We start from the raw sequence: 27333 nt of genomic DNA on the forward strand, positions 1-27333 counted from the left end.
ATTGTTTCCCCAATGGCAAAGCAAGAATAAAATAGTTTATCGTTGAATTATTATGATATTGAAGCTTTTATATTCTAAAAATTTGGTCACTCATAGATTGGATCAACTTTCTTCTTTTTTAATGTTGTGTCTCAAAATCCCACAATGTCTCAGGAACAAATATAGTTAAACATTGTCTTTATATTCTTAGAACTCCATTTGGCACAACTTCAACTTCAGCTCCAAACAAAAAAAAATCCGTAAAAATGATGCTGCTGGATGTAAAAACAACCATATGAAGCAAAACATTCATCAGCAGTCAAATTAACTTATGAGTCAAATATTTCAATAAATATCTAGTAAAAAACTAAAAGTCTGAAACGGTCATAAACTGAAATTTTGCTGTTTCAAACACAGCTGTAGCATCGATATATCTGACTATTTTCCCACAGCATGAGCTATGGGAGTTGTCCATTTGTTTGTTAAGCTCTTTTCTCCAGTTGCTCTGTGGCGTCGGGTTCAGAGTCAGAATCCGAGTCTTCCTCCTCTTTCTCCTGAGCGTTGGTTCCGTCCTGGTCCACGGCCACAGCTCCTTTCCTCTGAGGCAGGACGGTGACGAAGGCCTCCTGCCAGCTGCCCTTCTCCAGATAGGCCAGGATGATCTCAAACACTGAGGAGGAGTCAAAGTATGTTTAAATAAAGGTTTGGAATTTCACTTTGAATAACACTGAAAAAATCCCCAAAGTCACTGGAAAACTTAGTGTTGAATCGAACACAAAACCATCCAATTAAAATGAGTCGTGGATCTCTGGGGAAGACCCCTAATGCAGTTAGCAAAACGTCTTTTTTATGTAGTCAATTTCTGTATTTCAGACTGAAAACAAACATTTTTGAAACATTCCTGTAACATTTCTATTTATGGGAAGCTGCAGGGAGCTTGTAATAGTTGTCCTGATACTGTTTTTTCTTTTCTAGATGTGTAAATATCTATACATCTATATAGTTATTTTACTATTCTGTTTTCCTTGTTACTTCACCGACGAACGTGGTGGAGTTGTGTGACAATCGGCGTACATTTGGAGGAGGATTGCGCTCTGAGTGCTTTCCTTGTTCCTAGAGGGACACCAGCAGCCAAAACCAAATTCTTTGTATGTTGTGTACATACTTGGCTGTTAAAGCTCATTCTGATTCTAGGTTATTTTCCCAAAATTGAAATTGACGAGATGCCTTTGTGAAAAATGTTCTATTTTAGTTGAATTTATATTTCAGTTCTTTCCTGTCGGGTTCTACACACAGCAAACAGGATGAACCTCACCTCGGTTTGAGTCACAGCACAGGCTCTCAATTCTCCTGAATCTCAACTTATTGTGTGTAAATACAGTTTTACCCATCCAATAATAAATCAACATGAAGTGTAAAAATCTCAGGGGTTGTGAATACTTTTCAAACACCCTGCACTGGTCTGATATCAGTCCTTACCGTGGTTCACTGCCAGAACCTTCCGACTGTTCATTTTGATGAAGCTGCTCAGAGGAAGCTGTGCGTGTTCGATGCCGAGCTCCTTCGCCCTCTCGAAGGTGATTCCCTGCAAAACACAGCCAGGAATAAGAACCGACCCGGTGGAGCTTCCATGCTAGAGCAGCGTGAAGCCAGACAGACCTTGTGGTGGTTGTGGTCCACCAGACCTCCGATCACGTAGGCCTTCTTTTGGTCCAGCTCCTCCAGCACGTTGGGAGAGTCTGAGGTCAGATACACCAAGTCCTCTTTGGCCACAACTTCAGAGTAGTGTTCTGTTTTAATGCTGATATCCTACACAGCAATGTACAGTCAGACAAGCAACACAACCCTTCAAAATAAAAGCACAAAATCACATCCTCATGTTGTCCTGCGGGTCAAAATTGACCCGTTTTAAAGTTTGAAAATGTGGAAGAAAAATATATTTTCCCATTGAGACTTCTGATGTCCACAATTTCAACATTTTTGGGAAATCTTTGAACATTTTTTGGTAGAAAAAAAGAAATGTTAAGAATGTTTCTTAAGAACATTCACAAAAAAATCAACCAAAATCCAGCAAATTTCACTGGATTTTGGTTGATTTTTATGTGAATGTTTTTCAAGAAAATATTAGAAGTTTTACTGATATATATGGAATCACTTCAGATATTGTTAGGATTTTTTGGAAGATTTTTACTCATTTTTAAGAAATATTTACAAGCATTTTCTTGCCAAATGTGGGGGATTTTTTTTTTTTTAAATAAAACTTTTAAGGGAAACTTTTAAGGAATTATTGTAATTTTCTTCCTGAAGGTTTTGCAAATTATCTGAAATTTGTCAAATTTTTTTGCTGAATTTTTGGATTTTTTTCAGACAAGGAAACAATATTTTTTGGTGCCTGTAAATGAGGACAACAGGAGGGTTAAACTTCCACTGACAGTTACAGATAAAACTACCTGACACTAAAGTTGTTCTAACATGTTTTTCTGGCTTCTTACCTTCCAGTTGACCCATCCTTTATCCTTTTCATCCATGCTCTGCTTCAGCTGCCCTCCCAGACTAGTGAGATAAAACTGGAGAAGCAAGAAGAGAGTTTAAATACCAGGTCAACACGAGAACCAGTACTGATGCTTTAGTGACCGACCTGCACCGGATGTAAGGCTCGTCGGTTCTCAGCGTAGCACCGCTGGATCTGTTTGTGAAGCTTCCGGACATCCTGAAAAAGCAACAATATAACTGGTGAAGAGGGCCAGTTCCTTGATCCTTCCCTATTAAAACACAGAAACATGTTGTTCCTCGGCCCGTCTACCTTGATCAGCATGAGATCATCAAAGCTGCAGTCCACCACCATCCTCAGAGAGCTCGGCGTCACCTCTCTGCGTGGACGTTTCCTAAAACTCTGGCCGTCTCCTCCCTCATCGTCCTGCCTCTGGAGCCGACGCTGCTGCTTCCTCTCCTTTCGTCTCTGCCTGCAGTGGACACAAGAAAGCTGCTGTTTAACACTGTTGGCTGTAAAAGGTGGACACTAAAAATGAAAGCAGTTTGGTGTTGGCAAGCTTAGACTATAGTGGGTGTTCAGCTGGTAAAGTGACATCATAAGTAAGTCTTCTGTGACGCTTGATGCTTACCAGCCTGAGATCTAATCTTGTAAATGAGCCAATGACAGCATCACTATGAGCTGGTGGGTGTCTGTCTACGCCATTAAGGGCTTTGTTCAGCTTAATCGATCTGTAGCGATGGCCGTGTGACACTGAAGCTTCGATAGGTGCTTCAAAACTCTGAACTACAACTCCATAGAACCACTGCTTCAAAGCTCGCTTCAAATCACACGACGTCCAAAGCAGTAACTGCTTCATTGCCTGAATGAATCACCTGACTGGTTCACAGCTTAATCAGGTGATTCACTGGCACTGCCTCCCCTCGATTCTGTCAGGTGACAGGTTGAGAGAGTTTAGAGTTTGAGCCTCAAAACTTAACAACCGCTCTAAACGATGCAAAATTTGTGGGTTGTTGTCAGAGTATGGGTTGTTGGTACTGCGTTTTTAACAGGGCTGGGCAAGTTGACGCATTAATTAACATGACCATTATTTTATGGCACGTTAAAATAGTTTGATTATTGTTATTGTGAAAGCTTTTTGCTCACTGGCTCTGAATCCACTGACAGACAACCATGGATCACAGGAGGGCTGGATGTTGATCAGGACTTGGGATGGGTGTGGAGGGAGGCTTCGGCAGACTGGTTGGATGCAGCATGTGGGATAAAAAGACATAAACTAAAACAAGACAAGCTAGCAGACATAGGTGGTCCGGCAGCTCAGCAGGTTGAGTGGGCGACCCATAAACAGGGGCTATAGTCCTCCATGCAGCAGCCATGGGTTCAAGTCAGACCTACAGCCATTTGCTCATCTCTCTACGTTTTCCGTGTCTCTCTCCACTGATTACAATTTTAACCGTGATGTGGAGAAGTTGTGAGCAAAAAAAGAAACCAACTCAATCCAAAAACCGTTGAAAAAAATAGTGCACCTCAATAAAAATCTTTGAGTGTTCCCCATCCCACATAATCACCCTCTGCAATAGTTACACAAGCACACCCAACATATACCATATTCTCCAAGGACGCTCTCCTCAGTAACACAATACACACATTCATCAATCTTTATTTCTAAATAGAACATGTGTGACGCACACACACACACACACACACGCACACACAAAAAATATCTTAGTGTGTCTGTGTGTGTGCATTTGATGCATATGGCAGCCAATTACTGGTTATGGGAACTGTTCAGAATCTGAATTCCTACTTTTAACTTTCTTTCTGAGTTTGACATGGAAATAGCACAGATTATCTCATGTGGATAGCAAATTTACATAATAAACTTAACAAATATTTACTTTCTAAAGCTGCTTCTGCTGACTTTAAAATGTCTCAGCCGTTAATAAAGCACATTAAATGCTCTGCAAAAGTGAACTCAAGACTTGTGGTCATGTTACGTCTTTTTGTGGTTGTTTTGTGTGTCTTTGTGTTCATTTTGTTTCTTTTTTGGTCATTTTCACACTGTTTTGTGGGCATTTTAGGTCTTTTTGTGCATTTTTTGGGTCATTTTCAGACTGCTTTGTGAGTATTTAGGTCTTTTTGTGCATTTTTTGGTCATTTTCAGTCTGTTCTGGTAATTTTACGTGTTTTTAACTTGTGTGCATAGCAAATTTGTCAGCCCACATTACAGATACTAGACTAGAATAGTCTTGTGTTCACTCTTGCAGAGCATTTAATGTGCTTTATTAACGACTGGGACATTTTAAAGTTAGCAGAAAAATTATAGAAAGTAAATATTTGTAAAGTTAGGTCAAACTCTACACCATAAAGTTTATAGCAACAAAAAAAAAACACAATCAAAACTGATTATTATTATTATTATTTTTTTTATCATGTGGGACCTTTAAACCGACAGATTTTAGGATGGAGTTTGACAGGAGAGAGGCTGCCCTGTAAAATAACACCATGATGCTCTATTTAAACCCCACAGTACGCTCTATAAATGAACATCTGTAGTTAATGACTGAGATCCTTACTTTCGGAGCTCCCTCTCGTCTTCCCACTTCTGCTGCTTCAGAAGCTTCTTTCTTTGCCTCTTGGACAGAGTTTGGTTCTCAGCTTCTCCGTTGCTGCTCACAGCCTTCTGACTGCTTTTATTCTCTCCGTTTTCATTCTTCTGCTGGGCCGGAGCCTCACTTTTCACGCTGTCTTCGGCCATCCGTGCAGAGCTGACTGAAGTCCGGCTGCTAACGTCAACTAGCCGCTGCTGTTAGCACGGAGCTAACCGGCGGCATTTAGCAGCCAATTAAAACGCTTCGCTTTATAAAGTCACGGAAAACTAAACCTTTTCAAAGCGTGTCATCGCTCAGATAGTCAAACTCAGACAGAAAGTCAAACTAAAACAACAAACTAAGGCTGCTAAACTCAGCTACACATTTCCACATGTTGTATTTTGGCACATACGTGACGTCATTTAACCGCGCCGGATGTATTCAAACGGCAACAGAAGTTTGACGATTTTTTTTTTTTTTTTTTTTTTTAAATCTAAAGTTATCTGGAACTAATCGCTACAGCTTTACCTTTTCAGACAACAACATCCATTTAAATTTTATTTTCGTTAAATATGAATTAACTTCAATGCAAACAAAAGTAGCATTGCTTTCAGACAGGGGCTTCAAACTCATTTTACCCCGGGGGTTCACTGGAGGTAGAGTCTGAGTGAGGCTGGGCCACATCAAATATTCCACAAAAAAAAGGGCTTCAAGTATTCAAAAAACCACTAAAGCTGATACAACCTTCATCATTAACAGTTTCCAACACAAACCAGATAAATAAAGCAATATTTGAATCAAATAAACCTGGTCCACCCCTTGAAGTTTCAGCTACTTGGTATGGTCTGATTGCTGGCTCTGGTATAAAAGCCTGGTGCTCACCTGAAGCTGACCAAACAACCATAAACCTGCAGAAGGTAAGACAAAGAAAAGATTAGCACAACTTACATGTTTATATATAAATGTGTTTCAATTTGAGGTGGTTACTGATTTTTACCAACACTCATGGTCGGATGCCTGCAAGTGCAGCCATCAGTCGTAAACTTTCCTGGTTCTTTAGCCATATTTGTTGAGTCTCAGATCTTTATTTCAGTTTCTGTGAAAATTCTTTCCCATGTGGAGCCATGATGTGGATCCCATGGGTCCAAAACAGAAAGTTCTTCAGTTCATATGTGTGTGTGTGTGTGTATATATATATATATATATATATATATATATATATATATATATATATATATATATATATATATATATATATATTAAAAAAAAAATTGACCCAGTTTTTGAAATGTGATGCATTTAAGTGACAATGTGCATGATTGCACTCATTTTTGTTGTTTACTGTAAATGCTAAATCCAGTTTTAATACATGCATTATCAGCCTCGTATGAAGGGCGTTAATTTCAGGATGCAGTGCAAATGAGGCATATGTGTGTGATGTGGCTCTGGGTGGAATGGAATGTAGATACACTGGGATTAAATGCCTCTGCGGGTTTACAATTAGAGCTCTGCAACATGAGCCCACCTCCAGCCCCCTCATAACCCAGTTACTATAAGCACCCTCAGCCGGCAGGGAAGCCTTTAGACACCGACTGCTTGTTTAGCGTACATTCTAGCATCGGCAGTGTTAAGCTGGCGTTCTGAGCGGGATTTGCATTAGGAGATATACACGTTAAATGGAGTTCAATGGGAGGCATCTACATTGAAATGAACTCTATTCAAAAATCTTGGACTCCTGAAATTTACAGTCCTGACAATATATATGTACACTACCATTCAAAAGTTTGGGATCACTTAGAAATGTCTTTATTATTAAAGGAAAAGTAGTTTGTTTTTTTTTAAAATGAAGATAACATTAAATGAATGATAAATCTAGTCTAGACATTATTAATGTGGTAAATGACTATTCTAGCTGGAAACAGCTGATTTTTAATGGAACTCAAATTGCTTTACACAATAAAAGACAAAGAAATGACACTAGATTTGCAAAAGGGTTTCATGTTTATTGGATTTTCACAATGCGCATTTAAAAACTGCATCTAATAAAACCCACCGCAGTATTTGTGACACAATTCTGACCCGACACTGTACATCTGCAAAACATATCAGAGTGAAAAACCTAGAAACATTCATATTAACTAGTTTTTACTTTAAACAAAACACTGTACATGTTTCATTGCTTCATATCTCTTCATCCATATAATGTCTCCCATGGTGTGTTCACCATTTTCCTCCTAAAGTCTAAAACCTCCTCATCCCTCCTCTCAATAACAACCCTACTTCCTGTTACCATCCAAAAAAAGTTACCATCTGTCTGGTAAGTTCATGCAGTAGTTTAAAAGTCTCTACTTTAGACTGAGGCAACAAAGTCCCAGAATCCGTCAGTAAAGCGTTAAAGCATCACATCCTCTAATGGAAAAAGTATTTACACATACAGTATACACAACTTTACTTCCGTTAAATAGAAGTACAAAAAGACCATCATCATGCACATTGAAATCTGCTGCAATAACCACAAAATACGGTAATGGATGACTTTACTACTTAGAATAAAGCCCAGGAAGCTCAGAAAAACAAAACAGGACAGACTTTTAAAATGTAAATTAATGGAAAAAGTGGATTATTTGGGGATTTTTCAGAAACATATGCCGTTTTCGAAGACTTACACCACTCCGAATCTATGAAGATTGAAAAGTACAATTTAAAAATGATATTGCAAAAGTCCTAGGAAATACTGAGATGGTATTTTTAGATTATCACATACTGTATGGCAGTTTTATTTTGGCAATAAGTGTATTAAATATATGGAACTGACTAAAGAGTCGGTGCATTCCGACTGTAAAAATATATTTAGACAACTATCTACTAGGCATTAGCTATCCCTGAAGGTAAACTGTTGAAAATCATGTTTCTACAACAAGATTTTATTTGCATTTTGATGCCTTGCATTAAAAAAGTCCACTGAAACCCAAGTACTTGAGGTGGTGATTGACTTGTTTGAAGAAGAGTTAATGGACTTTGTAGGTCATGTCAAACCCAAATAAGTTCTGCTTTACAGAACATTTAATTCACATGACTCATCAGCTGTTTCTATAGCAGCTCACGATTAAATTGAAGGAATATTTTTCTCTTGTTGATGGAAAGATGTAGTTTGTTCCTTCTTTGTGTTTTTTTTTTTTGCTAGTTGTCCAAAAAATGGGTTGTTTCTAGCGTCTTCTATTCTGCTAACCCATCCATCGAGCCCCACCTCCTCCCTACATCAACTTCATGGCTCAGCAGCAATGTCACCTGACTGTCAATAGAGGGCGCTGTGACTTGAACATACAACTATTAGCAGTAGAGTCATTCCCATAAAAGCATCCTGACTGAGCTCAACAGAAGTTTTTGTTGATTTCCACTTTAGTTAGTTTATCTTTACATGAGCCAGCTTTTTGGCAGGAACGAACTGAAAATTACGTGGTTTGCTCCCCCCAAAAAACTGTTCGGCTGGAGCAAACCACTTAATTTTCAGTTTGTTCCCGCCAAAAATAACCACTTAATTTAGACATTTTCCAACGAAAATTATCAAAATACTCCACAATTTAGTCCAAGTTAGTAGAATGCAACTGTGAGGAAACAACATTGAAACCCTAAACAGTTAGTTACTACAGTTTAGAAAATCGAAGTTAAGATAATACAACATAACTCAATAAGACATGTGACATTCTCTCATAACAAACACATCAACCATTCTAAAACAGCAAATGTTATAAAATATTGTTTTTTCTAGCTTAATTGCAATAAAGTAACAGAATTAATTCAAAATAAAAGGATGGACTGTCCAGCAGATCCACAACCAGTGAACTCCTATGTACAAAACAATACCTCAGTGTCATTATAATGTGTGAGAAACAGTGATACACACAGAAACTAATGTCAAACGGAGCTAAAGAGGACGTCAGTATTATAATTCTGTAGCTGCATTGCTCTTTAAACCTTTTTTGTGGAGGGAAACTGTATTTAAACATAGATTTAAACAAGAGTTAAGAGTGCAAATGAAGCTCCAATGCAAAAAAATGCATATATTTCTACATTTCTGTGTACAAATTCATAGTATCAAGTACACAACTGTTGCTGTGGATTAAAAAAATTTCCTTCTGTGCATTTGTGGATCCTTATTTTCCCTTTTGTTAGTCTCATCACTGCTCTTAAAGTCACCAGCGAGCAGTGACATTTAATCCTGGACCATGTAATCAAACACAGATGGAACCATGTGATGCTAGTGGGGCCTTCAGTCAACACTATGCATCATCTTTCATATGAGTGTGTGCATTTTTACGCACAAATTTTACACTTTTTGCACAAATTTAAGCTATAAATGTGCCTTTTCAGTGCAAAAAACCTCATTTAAATTTGTAAATCTTCTCAATCATGTGAAATGTGTATTTGCTCTCTGCATGTGATTTTTTTTTGTCATTTTACAAGGAAAAATAGTACAAAGTAAGATTCATAAGTGACAGAATTTTGATCCACAAAGAGGTTGAAAAATCTACAAATGCACAAGTGAGGATTTATAGTCACAAAAGCAATTTTGTACTTTAAAGTCTGACTTTTTACCCACCAAATGACATATTTTTTGCACTGTAGATCACTTTATTTACACATCTTAATCCTCACATGTTTGTTTTATATTTCACTTAAATTTTTTTGGATAATTTTATTCTTCATGCTTCATTATAAAGGCCAATTTGACTCATGTGTGACAGGGATTTATTATATATAATCAACATGATCATGGAGCCTTTAAAGATTCTAGTATTATAAATGATGTGCTCTTTAGTTTTCCATGTTGTTTACAGATGATTTGATTCTTTAGTGCGATCATAAAAATTAATTAATCGAGGTTGATGAACTAATTATGACATTTCTGTGAAAGTTTTGTGCATTTTATCGAAATAACTCACAAGAAATGGTTAGAAATGGTTAAGTGGCATACGTATTTGGTGGCATACTGTGTATATTGGGTTAATATTTGTGACTTAATTAAAAAAGCTGTTAAAGAATTTCTAGAATTAAACCCTGATTTGGTTAGGGGGTGACTGATCACCGTGCTAGCAAGTCTACTATACAGACCTGTCAATAAAGTGTTTAATTAAATTTTTTTACAGTGTGTCAACAAAGCAAGAAATCCAAAACTTGTACAAGTTATAAAAAAAGTGAAGCAAAATGTCCTTTTATCCAAAGACCCAACGACAAAATAAAATGTGAAATGAGGACGAGGCCAAACCCAGAGCGCTCCGGCATCAGTTCAGAGCTCAGACCTGTTGGGAACCAAGAAAACAAGACAAGTTCTCAGTTTTATTAAGCACAAAAACAGAAAAAATAATGACTTCCAATGAACAAATCTGTTTCCTCATGCAACATGCTTTAGCAACACACTAAAATAGAGTCTGTTAATAACAAGACCTTAGAAAAGAGATGCTCAAGTTGTCATTTTTATGTCTTTGACTTTAATAATGGTTTAATATGAAGCAAAGTGGAGAAATGAGCCTGTATTTTATAACATAATAATGTCAGAAAACAGCAGAAACGTGACTGTACTCCATAGATCCCTAAAATGTAGTTTCTGTCACTGTAAATACATTTGAGTACCTGCCAAAACCGATGTTTTACTTCATATTTACACGACAAACAATGGGCTGAGTTATTATTGTTTAATTTGTGCACATTTTCCCATCAAGAACCCCAATGTTCTAAGAGAAAAAAGCAGTTTTCTGGCTATATAAGCATGTCAAGAATCAACTTTATGTAACAGATATGCAGTATATAGCTGCATGATACGATGCAGAATTAGAAATGTATGGAAGTCTATTAGTGACAAAATTATTGACCAAAACTCAGGCATTTATTCAAGCAGCAGTTCTTTTTGCTGTTATCTTTGACGTTTTAAGGGGTTGACGTGTGTTGTTATGCATTTTTTGTTTTGTTTTGTTTAAGAACAGTCCAGACTATGTAGATTTTTCAGAATTTATTATGATAATACTTCCAATTTTTTTTATATGGGCCATTATGTCAAGCTGAAAAACTGATCTAGTATTATGAAATTGTTGTGTTTTATATGTATCTCACTGTAAAATAGTACCGAATATTATGTAAAAATGTTTGAATTTAACATAAATTCAAAATTATTTAGCAACGACGACACCCAAGTGGGTGTAGCTTAGCAGATATGGAGGACTGTTGACCTCCATACAAACACTTTTGCTGCCAAGTTAAACCAGAATTATATGTTTTTAAATGTGAAAATGAGACACGTTCTACAACAATACAGCTTTGCTAGCTACCAAATAGTTGACAGTCGAGTGTGATTTGATTTGATTTTTGAGCGTTAGCTGGTGAACAAAAACCAACAGAAGAACAATAATAAAAAACCTGATTTATTTCAATTTAATATACACACATCATCAGAATTTAAGAACAAACTGCTCAAAACTTTAGCAATCTTTCATGAATTAAACATGAATTCGGTCTGATTTGATTATAACAAGACATTTGAATCAATTAATCATTTGTGATTTAATCTGAAATATTTTTACAAAAAACTTTTTTTTTTTACACATGATACTTAAGATTTGAACGAACAATTAAACTTAAAAAAATAATCATAATAATCATCATGATCATCTAAAGAGGCTTTTACTGATCAGTGTGATTGTATCTGCAGCAGACACGTAGAAAGAGTGTTTTTATGAAAATATATGAACATTTGCATGAGTTTCTAGATCAGAAAACATGAGCCTTTCAACACCATTAGCTAACACAATGTAGCATTAGAACACAGGAGTGATGGTTGCTGGAAATGTTCCTCTGTAACCCTATGGAGATATTCCATTAAACATTTCCAGCTAGAACAGTCATTTACCACATTAACAATGGCTAGACTGATTAATTTAATGTCATCTTCATTGAAAAAAACAGCTTTTCTTTCAAAAATGAGGACATTTCTAAGTCACCCCAAACTTTTGAAGTTGAAGAAACAGACTTCTAGACCTTCTAATCGACCTGATGACCATCTATCTCTTACATCTCTACCTTCACAGAGACTTTGAGTGGGGATATCTCCAGTGGAACAGCGTTTTGAGTGTTGACGAAGGGAAAAAGCTTCTCAGTGACGGTCACTGAGAACGTCTGCATCACTGTTTTCGTGTCCGGGTTGGAAAATGTCACTGTTTTTCTTGTACAATCCAGATGTACTTTGATCCTCTGCAGCAGCTGCTTCACTGAGAGGACTTTGTTTTTAACCGTCGGTGAGAACGCTCTGTATTTCCCATCGTGGAACCACATGCTCCAGCATCCGGTCTGTATTTCTGCCTTCCTCTGGACAGACTCCCCGATCACGCCCACCGCCCAGTCCGTGTTGTTTCCGACATCAACGATCCAGCTGTGAGTCCCCGAGTCGAAGCCCTCCGAGCCCAGGACGGTGAAATAGTCCTCGAACCTCTCCGGGTTCTTTGGAGCCCGACACTTCCTTTCTTGATGAATGACGACGGTCAGATCTGGAGACAGCCGGAGGCTTGGTTCTGCAGTGTTCAGGTCCAGGATCACAGGAGAACAGGAGACCTTGTGCTTCATCTTGCTCCAGACGTTGAAGCTCAGGTTGCCCAGATGTTTGGCCACATCGACCAGAGCTCCAGATTCCAGCTGTGGATCATCCGGTAGGGGGCGCTGTTGGATCCTCCCCACTGCAGTCGTGTAGTTGTGCAGAAAGGCGACGTCTTCGGCTCTCAGCTCCTCCTCTGTGGCTCGGATGGTTTCTGCCAGAGCGGATATTTCCCTGCTGAGATCCTCGATCCTCGTCTTCATCATCTGACTCTTCTGCTCCTCTTCCTTCCTCACGGCGTAGATCCTGGCGGCCTCCTCCTTTACGAGGAACTGGTGGAGCTTTTCAAACTGCTCCTGGATCAGCTTCTCTGTGTGCTGTGCTTGTTCTTTAATTAGTTTTGCTGAATCATTCCAGATGAGTTTCACTTCATGAAAATGCTCCAGTTTGTCCCGTAAGGGTTTCAGGAGATTCCTGAGCCCCCTCTTGTAGTCCTCTGCAGCTTCATCGATGGGTCTGAACCTGTGGTGGGCGTGGGTCTTTGAATCTCGACAGACGACGCACACCGGCTGCTGATGATCCAGACAGAAGAGCTTCAGAACCTCAGAGTGTAAACTGCAGAGAACCTCAGGCCTCGAAGAAGCTTTCTGTTGCTCCTGAGCGAAGGCTTCACATACATTCTTCAAGGACAAATTAGAGGGTGGGTCGCTCTTTGAAGATCGTCTTTTGCAAACCGGACATTCGTGAATCTTCTTCTGCGACCACCAGCGCTGCAGGCAGGCTTTACAGAAGCTGTGGCTGCATGACAGCACGACAGGATTTCGGAAGATGTCTTGACAGATTGGACAAGAAAAGTCGATCTCTGCTTGAAAAATTCCAGTCGCCATTCCTAACGGAGACTCAGCTGTTGTCTCAGTGGACGTTGTGAACTGTCTGTCTTCGCTCTCAGTAAACCAACTGGTGTTTCCTGCTCAGTGTCTGATAGTCAGCAGATGGGTGGAGGGTGTCAGTTCCTCTAAATGCTAAAACAAGAACTCTACCAAACTGGGATTTTTAAAAATTTCTTTGCTTCCTATTTGGGAACACAAACGGATAATTCAGCTCTTATCTATTGTGTAAATCTGGATGAGCCACAGCAAAAACAGTCATGGTAGAACAGAATTTGCTGACAGATAATAGACTCCTCAGCTGGGGAGTTATCAGGGTTGTGAGACCTTGATGCTTAACGCTGGTCACAACATAATCACGTCATGGAAAACAGAGAGAAAACTACTCAGAGTCTGGCCTATTGAAATTCTGAATAAAAATCAAGGTCTAGACGAATACTTTTTTTTTTTCACAGTGAAACTTCTGATGTCCACATTTTCAACCTTTTTGGGAAATCTTTGAACATTTTTTTGTGGGGAAAAAAAGAAATGTTAAAAATATTTCTTAAGAACATTCACACAAAAAATCAACCAAAATCCAGCGAATTTCGCTGGATTTTGGTTGATTTTTTTGTGAATGTTCTTAAACAAAATATTAGAAGTTTTACTGATATATATGTAATCACTTTAGATATTTTTAGGATTTTTTTGGAAGATTTTTACTAATTTTTAAAGAATATTTACAAGAATTTTCTTGCCAAATTTGGGGGATTTTTTTAAAAATAAAACTTTTAAGGAATTATTGGAATTTTCTTCCTGAAGGTTTTGCAAATTTTCAGAAATTTGTGGAATTTTTTTGCAGATTTTTGGATTTTTTTTGTCAGACAAGGAAACAATATTTTTTGGTGCCTGTAAATGAGGACAACAGGAGGGTTAATGAAGAAGCCTAGTTATTAATGATAGGTTTTCTGCTATAACATGCTGTTACAACATTACATTTAATGTATATCAGCTCCAAATATCGGTCATCAACCTTCCTTTGCTACCGATAATCAACATCCGTATCGGCCCTGGAAAACCCATATCGTTCGATCCCTAATTTGAACCCTTTTGTGTAATTTGACTTCAACAAAACTTCCATCAAATTTTGTGAAAAAGCGTATTTTGTAGTTTCAAAATATTGGTTTTCTTATGATTAACAATGTTTTGTAGTTGTACATCTGTCACTGTGCACTCTCAGATTTTGCTCTTGTAAACTAACCACTGCCCTCTTTGTTCTGACATTAACCGACTTCCATACATTTTGTGGTATTTACTAGAAAGACCTGCACAGCTTTTCAACTCTGCCATTTAAGGTACCACCAAACCATCCACATGTTCTCTCGAAACTGACTTTTGTATCAAGATTGTGTAATACTGCAAACAAACTGTCTAAACATAGAAGCAGCATCAGTTTTAAGGAAGGAAAATTGCTGAAAGTACAGTACATTGTCATCTCTAGAGCCTCCGTACATGGCTAAAAATGCATTACTGTGTATTTTGCACACATTTGGTCTCCACAGAATTTCTGTTTGATTTGATTCCATCATATCTATTGACAGTTTCATTTATAATTCTGTAAACGATGTTCTGTAATACAAACTTGTCACTGTATGCTCTTCGATTTTTCTCTCACAGACTAACCATTTCCCACTTATTCTGACATTAACAGACTTCCATACATTTGAGGTATTGAACAGAAAGACCTCCACAACAATTCAAGTATATGATTTAAGGTACCACCAAACAAGTGTCATTAAGTCACGGAACTTTCCTGAAAATGTATTCTTCTTTCTTTTTTTTTTTTTTTAAAAAAAAAAAAGTGTATTTAGCACACTTTGGGTCTCCGTAAAATTTCTTTTTGATTTAATTTCATAATCGTCAATTTCATGTTTAGTGACAGTTTCTATAAGTTCAAAGCATTGGTTGCATTTATAATTTCTGTTACAAATCTATCACTGTGTGCTCTTAGATTTTGCTCTTGCAGACTAATTACTGCCCTTTATTTATTTTTTGGACATTGTTGGACTTCCATACAGTGGGGTTTTTAGCAGAAGGGATTGTACAGCAAAATCAAACCTGCCACATGTTCTCTCACACTTAAATTCAGTTAGTTTCAACATGTTACTTCTTGCTGACAATGGAAATTCTCCCTAAACATAAAATATAAACTTCACTGTGTTTTCTGTCACATTTAAAAGACATTTTGGTCTCTGATTCCCAACTGGCTCCTTCAGGGACTGAGGTTGTTTTTTACTGCTGCATGTGGGACGCTCAAAGGCATCACAGTATAGCTTTTAAGGCGGCTACGTGACTATTTTTGGTTGATTTGACTTCCTCCAGACACCGTTTTTCATCAAAACTACCTGTTCCTCCAGACAATGTGTTTACTCTCTCAGATGAAGGGGAACTCCAGTGTGCTGCTGAGCAGATCTGCTGCCGTGTTTTATGTAACTGCTGATCAGAGTTCATGTGAACCTTCTTCTCGCCCTCCCGCTGCTCCTATAAAAAGCCGGCTGACCCTGCAGCGACTCGGCCCTGCCAGCCGGCCGCTTGATGTCCGGCAGCAGCTGAAGCTCTTCCTCGTACTCGCACAACAAACACACACAACAAGCACGCACTGCTTCAACACACACATTCACACACTTCCATCTTATAGCGGTAGAATCCTCTATCCCTGCTGTGAGATAGAATTTACAACTTGTTCAGCTGCAAACTTTACAATCATCACGTCTCTTCCTTTATTCGTGCACGTGTTCAACCGGAGTCTGTGACTGGTTGAATTCATAACAGCCTCGTGCACAAGATGTACAACACTAAAATATTCATGTTTTACTTTCAACAATAAAAAATGCAGGAGAACCACCACGTTCAAATAAAGCTAATAAATAATAATAAATAAAAACATAATAAATTCATAATTACTATAAAACACTGTTCTTACTTTAGCAAGCAGCCATTTCACTCTCTCTTTCTTGTTAGGTTCATTTGTCTTTCTGTGTTTAAAGGTTCAGTACGTAGTTTTAAATGGAGATTTACCAAATTATTTTACATTTAAAGCACAAAATCAGTCAGATTAAGGGTGTGAAAACCAGAATACGTTCCATAAAGTGGAGCAAAGTTAGTCCAGCACAGATTAAAGGTGGATTTTGGACTATTTAATTTGAGCTTTTCTGCTTTATTTCAGCAGAAAATATCATTCTGTAGTTATTTTTAAGATAATTAAGGGATATCCAGGCTGTTTATTGGTCACCTACTCTGGTCTTTTGGTTCTCAGGACTCACATACAGTATAAAATTGAACTCTGAATACATTAAAGATCTCAGCTGGTTGATAAAGTTGTCTTGTTTTAATTGTTGTTGGAGCTTGTGAGATATTTTACTGTATAAATTACATTAGATGAGGCGGTACGGCTGTTTAAATGGTTCTGTTCTGGAACAACAACCAACAGACTAAGCAGTAGTTACTGAATGTAGCTTTAGCCTTCTAACAGGCTTCACTATTGGTTGTGTAAAGTGGCCTAACTTTAGTTTTCAGTGGCCCCCCTGGACCCCTCTTTGGTTCTGGCCCTGCTGACGACATATAAAATATTAAAATGAGCATCTCCTCAGCACAAAACTGCATTTTGGCTTCGATTATCCACTAAACACGGTGAATTAGTGTTTCTTTAAGTCTCTTTTGCTGATAATATATCTGTACTGTGACTAGAAGTGGCTTCTTCAGGCTTCTTGTACGTTCACACACAGTCAGCGATGCAATGGAACGTTTTGGACAAGAAGAACCAATCAACTCACTGTTCACAACGCTAGAAAAAAGTGTAAAAACACATTTAAGCATCTTTGGAGTCTAAGAGGTGACTAGAAAATGCAAAACTGGCAACTTTACAGGAGGAAGAAACTGCAACAAATTCCATATTTTTTCCGACATTCAGACCCAAAATACAAGAGATCAACGGAGAAAACATGACTGCAAAACAGAACCAAACAGGTCTGAGGTGATTGTGTTACTATCTACAGAACTAAAAACACTAGAGGAAAAGTAAATATCGCCAAAAGTATCAGTAAAAGGACAAATGTAAACATTAAGATAAAATATGTAGACAGTAAGACAGTGGATTTGTCTATATAGTTGTCCAGTAATTGTAATTTTGATCCAAGTAACATGTTATCATGCAAAAACAGAGATGAATTATTTTTCTAAAACAGTAAATGTCTCAATTAAAATGAAAGGAAATGCAGAATCTCTGATTATATGCAGCTAAAGGAATCAGTTGTACACTTTACCACCACATTGTATGTTTTCTTAAATGACAGTTTATGATGTGTAACGTCTTCATCCAACTGACTTGATGCTCGACTGTGAAAAGTAGATGAAATGTTAAATTATCCAGTAGATAATGAGCCACTTAAAGGTTATTTTAAGGCAGATAAAGGCTGATATTGTATAGAGTCCCAAAGGGTTCAAAATAAATAATATTTTAATACACAATGGCATTATAAAATAATAGAATCATTTTAAGGCTCCTGTGATCTAAAACGTAATTTTGACCCAATTCTTTTTCCAGTTTAGCCAGTCTTTTTATCGTTTTCATTGTATTTTTTCTTCCTGCTATTTAAATAAAAGCTATCTTTAAAATTTTCCTTGGAGTTTACAATCTATGAGGATATCTTGAGAATGTTTTATGCCAAAAGCAAAATTTTTTAAGCACCAAAAGCAAATTATAAAGACAGAAAAATGACACAATCCATCATCCAACAGCACCCTTAGGTTCACTTCAACCAGGGGTGTCAAACATACGGCCAATGGGTCAAAACCAGGTCCAGTCTGGCCCTCAGGATGACTTTGGAAAATATAAAAATTACAGAAAATACACTGAACATTGTGCTATATGGTACAGCTTTAGTACAAAAGAGTTTGGTTTGTTGAACCGTGTCGTTGATGCACTGAAGTGACTTTTATGTATTTTTATGTGTAAATTTCATACATTTACAAGACAGAGGAACAACTGAACCTTCTTCCTTTATAGTTTCATTTAGTTTGTATGATGTGGTGGTCAGGATTACTGCACAGATGTGGAAACGACTGTTAATTTAAAACCATTTCTAGATCTTGACAGGGTGTTTTCATCATAAAGTAAAACACTTTCAGATACCTGTGACTGAATGTTTTGGACCTTTATAGGTAGACTGTGATCTGTAGGTTGTAAATGATAAACTGAGGCATAAGATTGTTGAATTTGCACGTATTTTTCTTAACCCTCATGTTGTCCTGCGGGTCAAAATTGACCCGTTTTAAAGTTTGAAAATGTGGGGAAAAAAAGATTTTCACTGTGAAACTTCTGATGTCCACATTTTCAACATTTTTGGTGGAAAAAAAGAAATGTTAAAAATGTTCTTAAAGAAAACAGAAGTTTTACAGATATATATGTAATCACTTTAGATATTTTTAGGATTTTTTTGAGATTTTTACTCATTTTTTGGAAAATATTTACAAGAATTTTCTTGCCAAATTTGGGGAATTTAAAAAAAAAAAAAAAAAACTTTTAAGGGAAACTTTTAAGGAATTATTGGAATTTTCTTCCTGAAGGTTTTGCAAATTTTCAGAAATTTGGGGAATTTTTTTGCTGAATTTTTGGATTTTTTTCAGACAAGGAAACAATATTTTTTGGTACCTGAAAATGAGGACAACAAGAGGGTTAAGAAATTTCAGGTTGTTCATGTTTTGTACAAAGATACATCTTCAGAACATACTTTTTTGCACTAAAACAAAGGGAAAAAGTTGGAGTTGTTGTTAGAGATCAAATTGAGCCCAACTAAAATGAGTTTGACACCCCTGACTTTAACGTTTTGTTGCACACAAACCCTCTAAACCACTCACCTTTCCACGTGAGATGACGTTCATCTGTGCTCCACCACGAAGCTCATGGTGGTCCCGTCGAACGAGGGCGGGGCGATGATGCGGGGCCCTTGCTGGGAGGTGATGCTGATAACCGGTTGCTTGATGCTGGATGAGCCATGCGGCGGCCTGTTAGCGCCACCCTGCTGCTGCTGCTGAGCTCCGGACGCCACCTGTGGAGACTTCCCGGTGGCCATGTAGAAGGGACTCTCCATGTACATCCCCTCCGTCGGCTGTGTTTTCTCCACGCTCTCTGCCTCGGACTGCACCGACATCTGCGACTGCACCAGTGTCCGGGCGGGTATCACGGACGGCGACATGAACCCCGGGTAGATCATGTAGGTGTGACCGTACGCCCCCGGACTCAGGGCTAGAGGCGAGATGGGCATGGGGACGGGCGTCATGGGAGGCTGAGGCATCGGCACGTCCACGTATTGGCCGGTTTCTGGATCGAAGAGGCGCTTGGTGGCCGGCTGCACTGGAGTGTCCACCAGGTAGTAGCTTCCAGTGGTGGGATCCAGCAGCATCTTCCTCTGCATGGCCTGGAAGGGGTCCAGGGTAGGGGCTGGGGTGATGGCTGGGGAGAAGCAGTAGACCTGAGGCTGATTGGTGGGCAAACCCAACGGCATGGAGTGGTAGATGGCAGCCGAGGGGATGTCCGGCGAACGCGTCTCCATCACGATGCTGGAGTGTTTAGGGGTCTGGTTGTGGTCTTCCTGGCTTCTGGTGACGGATCCGAGGTGTCCTGAAGGGTTACTTGGGTTTGACTGGGGGGCAAACGTGTACACTGATGTTTTCTCAGCAGACGGGGGCGGTTTGCTGCTACTTGGGTGAGGCTTTACTGGAATGGTTAGGTAGTTCTCATTATCAGCCGACGTGCTCGAAAACTCCTGTGCAACCCTGTCCACCTCCCTCGATTCTGCCCCACTCAGCCTCGTCTGGCTGATTTTTAAGGAAACGGGCAGTCTGGGGGACTTGGGGACAAAACTCTTGGTGCTAAATGGTAGCTGTGCGATGGCGCTCTGCTGGGATGTCTTCGCGGCGGCGGAGGCCTTGAGGGTGGAGCTGAGGCTGAACATGTTTTTGCTCCCCGTGGTGCTCGGGGCCTGAACCGACTTAGCAACCAGCCTGTCTTCACGGCCGCTGGACGTCTGAAGGGCCCTGAAGAGGTCTTTGTCCTCCCGTCTCAGCAGGCCGTCGGTACCTGGAGACGCTGCCGGTGGCGTCTTGTCGGCGTTGGGGTAGGAGTTTCTTCTGATGAGCTTCTCGATGCCAGGACCTCTCGCCCCTCCATCCTCCTCAGGTCCTCCGTGCTCCTCGCTGGCTAGCAGTGAAAGAACGTGGCTGTCAATCAGGGGCTGAGGCTCGTTCTTCCTTTTCCATTCATTCTTTTCAAACACATAAAGCTGCTCCATGGTTTTCACGGCAGCCTGGAGTTTCTCCAGAGCCACCTGGTTCGCCATCTTGGACTCGGGTTTCTTATCTGTGGCGTCTGATATTTTTTCTTGCCTCTTTGAAGCTGCTCTGCTTTCGATTCTTAACCCAATGCTTTCCTCTGAGGCGCCTATGGGTGCCCTCCCTGCTGCCCTCTGCACTGCGGCACCTTTAGCGCCCTCTGGAGACGACCTGTCTGCGTCACACGGCTCCTGGTTAACTAACTCCACATTTCCAGATTGTTTCCCATTACTATTCGTGTTCACAGACTGACACTTTATCACTATGGGGGACACGGAGTTGGGGTTTCTGTAGGACATTTGCTTCTTTTGCTCCGAGTGGCTCTCAGCAGGGGCGAAGCTGGGTTTGTTTTCGTTGTTGTCCAGAGAAACAAAATGATATGAACTTTTCACCAGTTTCCGGACGTCTCTGACTTGGTGGATCGGGGTCTGCAGCTTCCCTTTATTATCTCTAATGTCTCTCACCATGAAATGCGGCACTTTATCCGAACACTCACCCTTCAGAGCCGCAGCCAGCGCCTGGCATTTGAAGTCATCCGTCCTGATGAGGCTGGCCGCGTTACAGCCTATATTAGGAGCGCGCAGCTTGGAGACGCCAAAAGGCTCCGTTTTATTGTCCCTGACGCTCCTTAAGTTAATTTTAATTTCCGGAGACTTCGATGTGGCCACGCTCCTGGAATCTGCGATGTATAAAGTGTTGTCAGAGCGCAGTTTTATCCCGCCTCCATCTCCACATGGAGAATAATTCCTGCTCTGCAGCTGCTGTCCGACTTCTCCGTCACTGGACACCAGTTGGATACTTGGCACAAACAAATGCGACATTTTCGTGAGTTTGCTGCCTCCTGCTGCGTCCTGATCCCCCTCTCCTTGTTTGTCGTTACCTGAAGGCAGCTTCCCCTCCGGAGTTTTGTCGTTTTTATGATCCTTTTGAAACTCTAGCTCCTCGTCCTTCCAGCATCTGAACGCGCTATTTTGGCTGCGAAGCAACGTGCTTTTGGACGCTTCCAATGCGCCTTTTTTAGTATCGATTCCAGCTTCATTCGCTTGCTCCAAATTAGTTTCTGGTGCGGGAGCGGCCCCGTCGCGTCTCCGGGAGTCGCTCCTGGTATCACATGAGCCGCTGTCTACGAAGTCCCCCAGCTCATCCACGCACATTATGGCGTAGTCGGAGCTGCTCTCTGAGAACTTGGAGCTCTGTCTGTGCAGCTCCCTGCTCCCCTTACCCCTGTGGCCGTCGCCCTCCTGGTGCGTAAAGCACGGGGAAGGCGCCTGGTGCGGCTCGCTGATCTCCCCTCGTTCCATCTTGCGCTCTTGCTCGAACTGCATCTTCTTGGAAATGACATTTTTGATGAGGCTGGAGGCGAATATGGCCTTCTTGTGTGTGCCTTCCATGGTTTTGCAGGGCGACTTGCCGGCCCCTCTCCTCTGGCCGCTTAGCAGCCTGTTGGTAACTTCATCTGTGGAACGTGATCCCGCTGCGTTTTGTGCAAAGTTAGTGCGTCTTTCTCCCCCAGACATTCCCGATTTGACATTGCAGCGGAAATTCAGCGTCTCCGTGAGCCTGATCACCCCACCGTGGCCCTGGCCGAATTTCCCCATCAGCTCTATTTTCTTTGTGGACGCGCCGTGGGGGTTCCCGTTCAGGGTGAAGATCTTGCTGGTGGGCGGTTTGATGCTCGCCAGTGCGACGCCTTTGTACCCTCTATTGTCTGTGTTTTGATGGGAAACCACACTCTGGTCCAAACCCTGGGACACATTCACGTTGCCATATTTCAGGTCTACAAACGTGGACCACCTGTTTATCCCCAGGCCATGCTCTGACGCAGAGGACTCGCTGGAGGTGCTGAAATTAATGGCATCAAAGTAGGGATAGGCCAGGCTCTTGAAAGCTTTGGCTGTCAGGTTGCGCACCTCCTTGTCAGCGTCGTCCAGCTCGCTGACAGCGCTGGACGTGCCGCTGGAATACTCGGTGACCTCTTTTCCCCTCAATTTGCCGCCAAAGTGCAGGCGTCCGGGCGCGGCTATGAAACACTTCGCCCTGTCACACAACGTCTCTGCCTTCCCATCAACTCCCCTGAACACATAGCGGCTCGTGTCCCCGGAGCGCCTGGCATGATAAAGAATGTTTTCCTGTTCTTGGATGTTGCTAGGGTCATTTATAGCTCGAGAAGTGGTTCTGATTGACAGGTGGATCTGCCCCGCGCCGTTGCCACCGCACTGCTGCTGCTGCTCCTGCTGGGGCTTGGACGCACACTCATCTGAGCTGGCGAACTTGGCTGCGTCGCTCAGATCACTTTCAAGCAGAGTGCTGACTGCTGCTGCTGCTTTCTCCCCCACCGCTCCATCAGCGTCAAAAGAAGCGTAATCAACAAATGAGTACACCTGGTTGTCGTCCTCAACGTCCCAGCTGGTGGACGAGCCCACCCCGAGGTCGTAGTCCCCCTCGCTGTCCGACAGCTCCGACAGCTGGATCTCGTGTGTGGTAATGTAATGGGACTCATCCTCCGTTACGCACAGGACGCAGTCATCAGAAAGCACCAAACTAACATCATCATCCTCCTCATAGTCATCAGACTCACTTCTCCTCCTCACATGATTACCCCCGCTGTGAAATTCCTCAGCTTCCTGTGTGTTTTTGTCTGTTTTGGGCACCTGCTGCTGCGTAATTACGCGCTCGCCTCTGTCTCCAAAATCCTCCGTCACATCTTTTCCACTTTCCACAACTTTGGCATCTTTCTTTTCCTCCTGTTTAGTTTCCAACTCCTGCTTCGGTTCCGTTACTCGCACAGCTCCGGCGCCGCTGTTGCTAATCAGAACAGACATTTGGTTTTTCTCTCCGTCTATTCTCGTCTTTAAATCCACCAGCTCCAAATCCACGTATTTCCTCTCGTCCTGCTTCTCCGCCTCATCCTCCGCCGCTTTCCGGAGCAGATCTTTCACATGCCGGCGCGTCCCCGACGTCTCCACGCAGCTTCGCTCAGTCTTCATGGCTGAAGTGGCAGCTTTGAGCTCACATTTGGTGTTTGTCGGAGATGAAGCGGCAGAGATGGAGCCCCCCAGGGTTCCTCCGTGCCTCCGGCAGAGATGGAGCTGCTGCAGAGCTCAGAGTCCGGCCAGACAGACTCCGATGACACCGAGGCGCTCCAGACATTCCAGCTCACCACATATGAAGTCTCTAAAAAGGACCAGACATTACTAACCGCTGTCTAGGGCACATAGCTCTCAAGCTGGGGTTTGCGGACCAATCGGGGTCGTTGTGACCCCCCCCGCCCCCCCCCCCCCCCAAAAAAAAAACAAACATTTTAAGTGCAAAGTTCAGTGCACAGAAATACCCATTACACTTTATTACTTCTGTTTCGTTAAATACACACCTTTTATAGCTGTTTTTTAAAGCTGTTGTCACCTCAGAAGATCTCCCATCATCTGGAAAAAAGTTTGTCGAAGTTCACCTTAAATCTCAGGTGCATGTTTTGACATCAAAACTAATACAGGACTCAATAATAGTTCATAATGGAACATATTATTATCATTAGGGGTACAAGTTGACAGAACTCAGATGCTGTCATTAGGTGAACAAGAAGATCTAAGCTGGCAGAACTCAGGTCATTGCATCATCATATTCTTGCAATTAGGCTAATAGGAAAACACACGTGCTGAGCTGTATCTAACTGTTCATAAGAGGAAATCCTTATACAAATAATGCAAATATTGACAGGTGATGCAATTTTTAATCCCACCTTATAGTGCAGCTCCATATCATCACACCTCCACCTCCATGCTTCACTGCAGGACTGTGCATTCACTGTGAAAGTCATGGAAAAGTTTACACCAAAAAACCTGGACCTAATCTGAACCTAACAAATTTATCTTCATCTGACCAAAGAGGACGTTGTATATGCTTATCAGGAGTCTGCTCCAAAGAGCAGACAAGGTTTTTCTATTTTTTCTTGTGTGCCATTTATGGAAGAGTTCTTCACTCTGAAAGAACTGTCACAAAAACTCAGATTTTTCATTTATCAGCCCTCTTCTATGTCTGAAGTATTTGTTTATTTCCCCATCTGTGGCGTCATCTCAGAAGGAAGGTCACTGCAGCTCTGATTAGTGGTACCATGGCTCCTTCTGTACTCTCTGATTACAGCTGCAACTGTTTGGACAGATTTTTAAAGTTTGAAAATGTGGAAAAATTTCTTTTTTTTTCACAGTGAAGTTTCTGATGTCCACATTTTCAACCTTTTTGGGAAATCTTTGAACATTTTTTGGTGGAAAAAAAGAAATGTTAAAAATGTTTCTTAAGAACATTCACAAAAAAAATCAACCAAAATCCAGCGAAATTCACTGGCTTTTGGTTGATTTTTTTGTGAATGTTCTTAAAGAAAATATTACAAGTTTTACTGATACATATGGAATCACTTAAATATTTTTAGGATTTTTTTGGAAGATTTTTCCAAATTTTTTGAAAATATTTACAAGAATTTTCTTGCCAAATTTAGGGAAATTTTTTAAAATAAAATTTTTAAGGGTAACTTTTAAAGAATTATTGTAATTTTCTTCCTGAATGTTTTGCAAATTTTCTAAAATTTGTGGAATTTTTTTGCTGAATTTCTGGATTTTTTTCAGACAAGGAAACAATATTTTTTGGGGCCCATAAATGAAGACAGCAGGAGGGTTAATATGCCAGCATCTTGGTGCTTTAATGTTTTTTGGGCCCACAAGAAGTTGAATAAATTTACACTATTAGCTTTAGATAAAATTATCAGAACACTTTAGCACAAATTGTCTTCACTTGTGCTGAACACATAGCAGGAAAGGATTTCTAAATGGCAAATACAAAGAACAGAAATGATCACAAAGTGTGTCTGTGTGGAATACATTGAAATGTATGTAGGGACAACTTGACATTTGGTGATTTCAAGAAACTCTTTCCACCAAACGTCACCTGCAACTATTCAGTAACAAAAGATGAGCTGTCCGTGGTGCTGAAGATTGACCAGGATCTCTGTAATTTCTTCTGTGTGTTTTAATGAAGTCACGTCCAGCTCATGGAGTTTTAGAAGACACCAAACATTTGGCTGAAACTGTCTTCACATGTGTTTGCCAAATTGCATTAAGGAGGTTGTGAAATTTATCTTAACATCTGAGCAATTTTTGTATGCTCTGTCTCTGACATGTAACCCAAATTTATGGAAGCATAAAGCCAGATCACCAGTGTTGTTATTCTATTCACATTTTTAGACTTTGTTCAAAGGCAGAATGGCTGGAAAATGACTGACAAAGGGAAAAGAGTTCCCTGTTGGCAGTGTTTAATGTGCCACATGGAACAAATCCTGTTTGTTTCGACACAAAAACAACTTTGGATCTAGGTGTGAGATAAAGTGGGGAAATTTACGACCGTGTTTACAACATCGGAGACACGGTTAAGCTTCTGGAATGGTGACGGTCTGAAGTAATGTTAACTGTCTGAACCAACCAATGAGCTGCTGTCTGCAGGTTTAACTCAGCCATCCATCAACCCTGACCTCCTCCCTCCTCTGTGGTGACTTTGTGGTTCTAGAACTACTGATTTCCTCCTGTTTTCTTTGTTTTGTTTACAGTTGAATTTATCGGCCACATACAGTATACTGTAAACACAATCACATTCTGCAGTAGAACAAATACAGAGGAGTTTCTTTACTCTCGCTTGCTGCTTTATACTTTGTGAACATATTTAAAAACCAAACATCACTACTTCCTGTAACACTGCTTCCAGTTACAGGATCCTTCCTGGGTTCCGTTTATGACTCTTATTCATTCCAAGAGGCGAACTTTAGCTTTAAATTTAAACATGACCTACATGTGCTGTGGAACACGTGATATTTTCCGAGGGCCCCAGTGGTTCCTGGACTGCGCTCTGGTCCCTGCTGACACAAAGTGACCCCGCCGGGCGGCACGCTAGCTGCTGCTGAGTTGTTTTCACTCGGGTGTTTATCTGCCATGCAGTCGTCATCCGTGGTGTCACAAAGCTCTGAACACATTCCCTGCCGTCTAATGCAGCTGCACCTTTCACAGTTCGCCTATATCTGAACGACACGTTTATTTTTACCATCTGCAACTGAAGAAATGTTAGCCGTTGTGCACGCTGTTTTTGTTGACTCCTTATCGCCAATGAGGTTTAGTGTCGGGGCAAAAAATGTGATGAAGCTCAACAGGTAGAGAATTAAATGGAAATTTAAACCTATAATATCCTAATAAAACTTAATTATAACTATAAAATTAAACTAAGCATGAACTTTACTTAGAATTACATAGCTTTATGGGTCAATCTATAACTGAGGGGCTTTTGAAGTCCATGGGATATATCTTGCATTCATTTTTACGACAATATCTTTAGAAATAACTTTCAATTTGAATTTTACTAAATTGTATATATAATATTTAGAAGAATCTTTCTCTAAAAATGCCA

General features: G+C 40.5%; 2 protein-coding genes across 5 annotated transcripts; both read right to left on the bottom strand.

The window, feature by feature from the left end:
* Positions 1–102: 102 nt before the first annotated feature.
* On the bottom strand, positions 103–5485 carry trmt10a (tRNA methyltransferase 10A). The gene is made up of 7 exons (XM_023293649.3): positions 5047–5485; positions 2783–2942; positions 2618–2689; positions 2472–2546; positions 1639–1788; positions 1459–1564; positions 103–649 (listed from the first exon to the last, which is right to left on the bottom strand). Exons 1-7 carry the CDS (start codon positions 5226–5228, stop codon positions 462–464), a joined length of 933 nt encoding a protein of 310 aa, XP_023149417.2. The 5' UTR covers positions 5229–5485; the 3' UTR covers positions 103–461.
* A 1558-nt stretch (positions 5486–7043) lies between these two features.
* Positions 7044–24062, bottom strand: c23h4orf54 (chromosome 23 C4orf54 homolog). Of its 4 annotated transcripts, none has more exons than XM_023293640.3 (2): positions 19423–24062; positions 7044–10361 (listed from the first exon to the last, which is right to left on the bottom strand). In XM_023293640.3, exon 1 carries the CDS (start codon positions 23880–23882, stop codon positions 19443–19445), a length of 4440 nt encoding a protein of 1479 aa, XP_023149408.2. In that variant the 5' UTR covers positions 23883–24062; the 3' UTR covers positions 7044–10361; positions 19423–19442. The 4 variants fall into 4 exon arrangements, with proteins under 4 accessions (XP_023149408.2, XP_054863689.1, XP_054863688.1 ...); XM_055007714.1 differs by lacking the exon at positions 7044–10361 and adding an exon at positions 11457–13618 and having other exon boundaries at positions 19423–19560; XM_055007713.1 differs by lacking the exon at positions 7044–10361 and adding an exon at positions 13507–13618.
* Positions 24063–27333: the final 3271 nt, after the last annotated feature.

This window comes from Amphiprion ocellaris, chromosome 23 (genome assembly GCF_022539595.1).
Source record: "Amphiprion ocellaris isolate individual 3 ecotype Okinawa chromosome 23, ASM2253959v1, whole genome shotgun sequence".
In the NCBI taxonomy this organism is placed as follows: Eukaryota; Metazoa; Chordata; class Actinopteri; family Pomacentridae; genus Amphiprion; species Amphiprion ocellaris.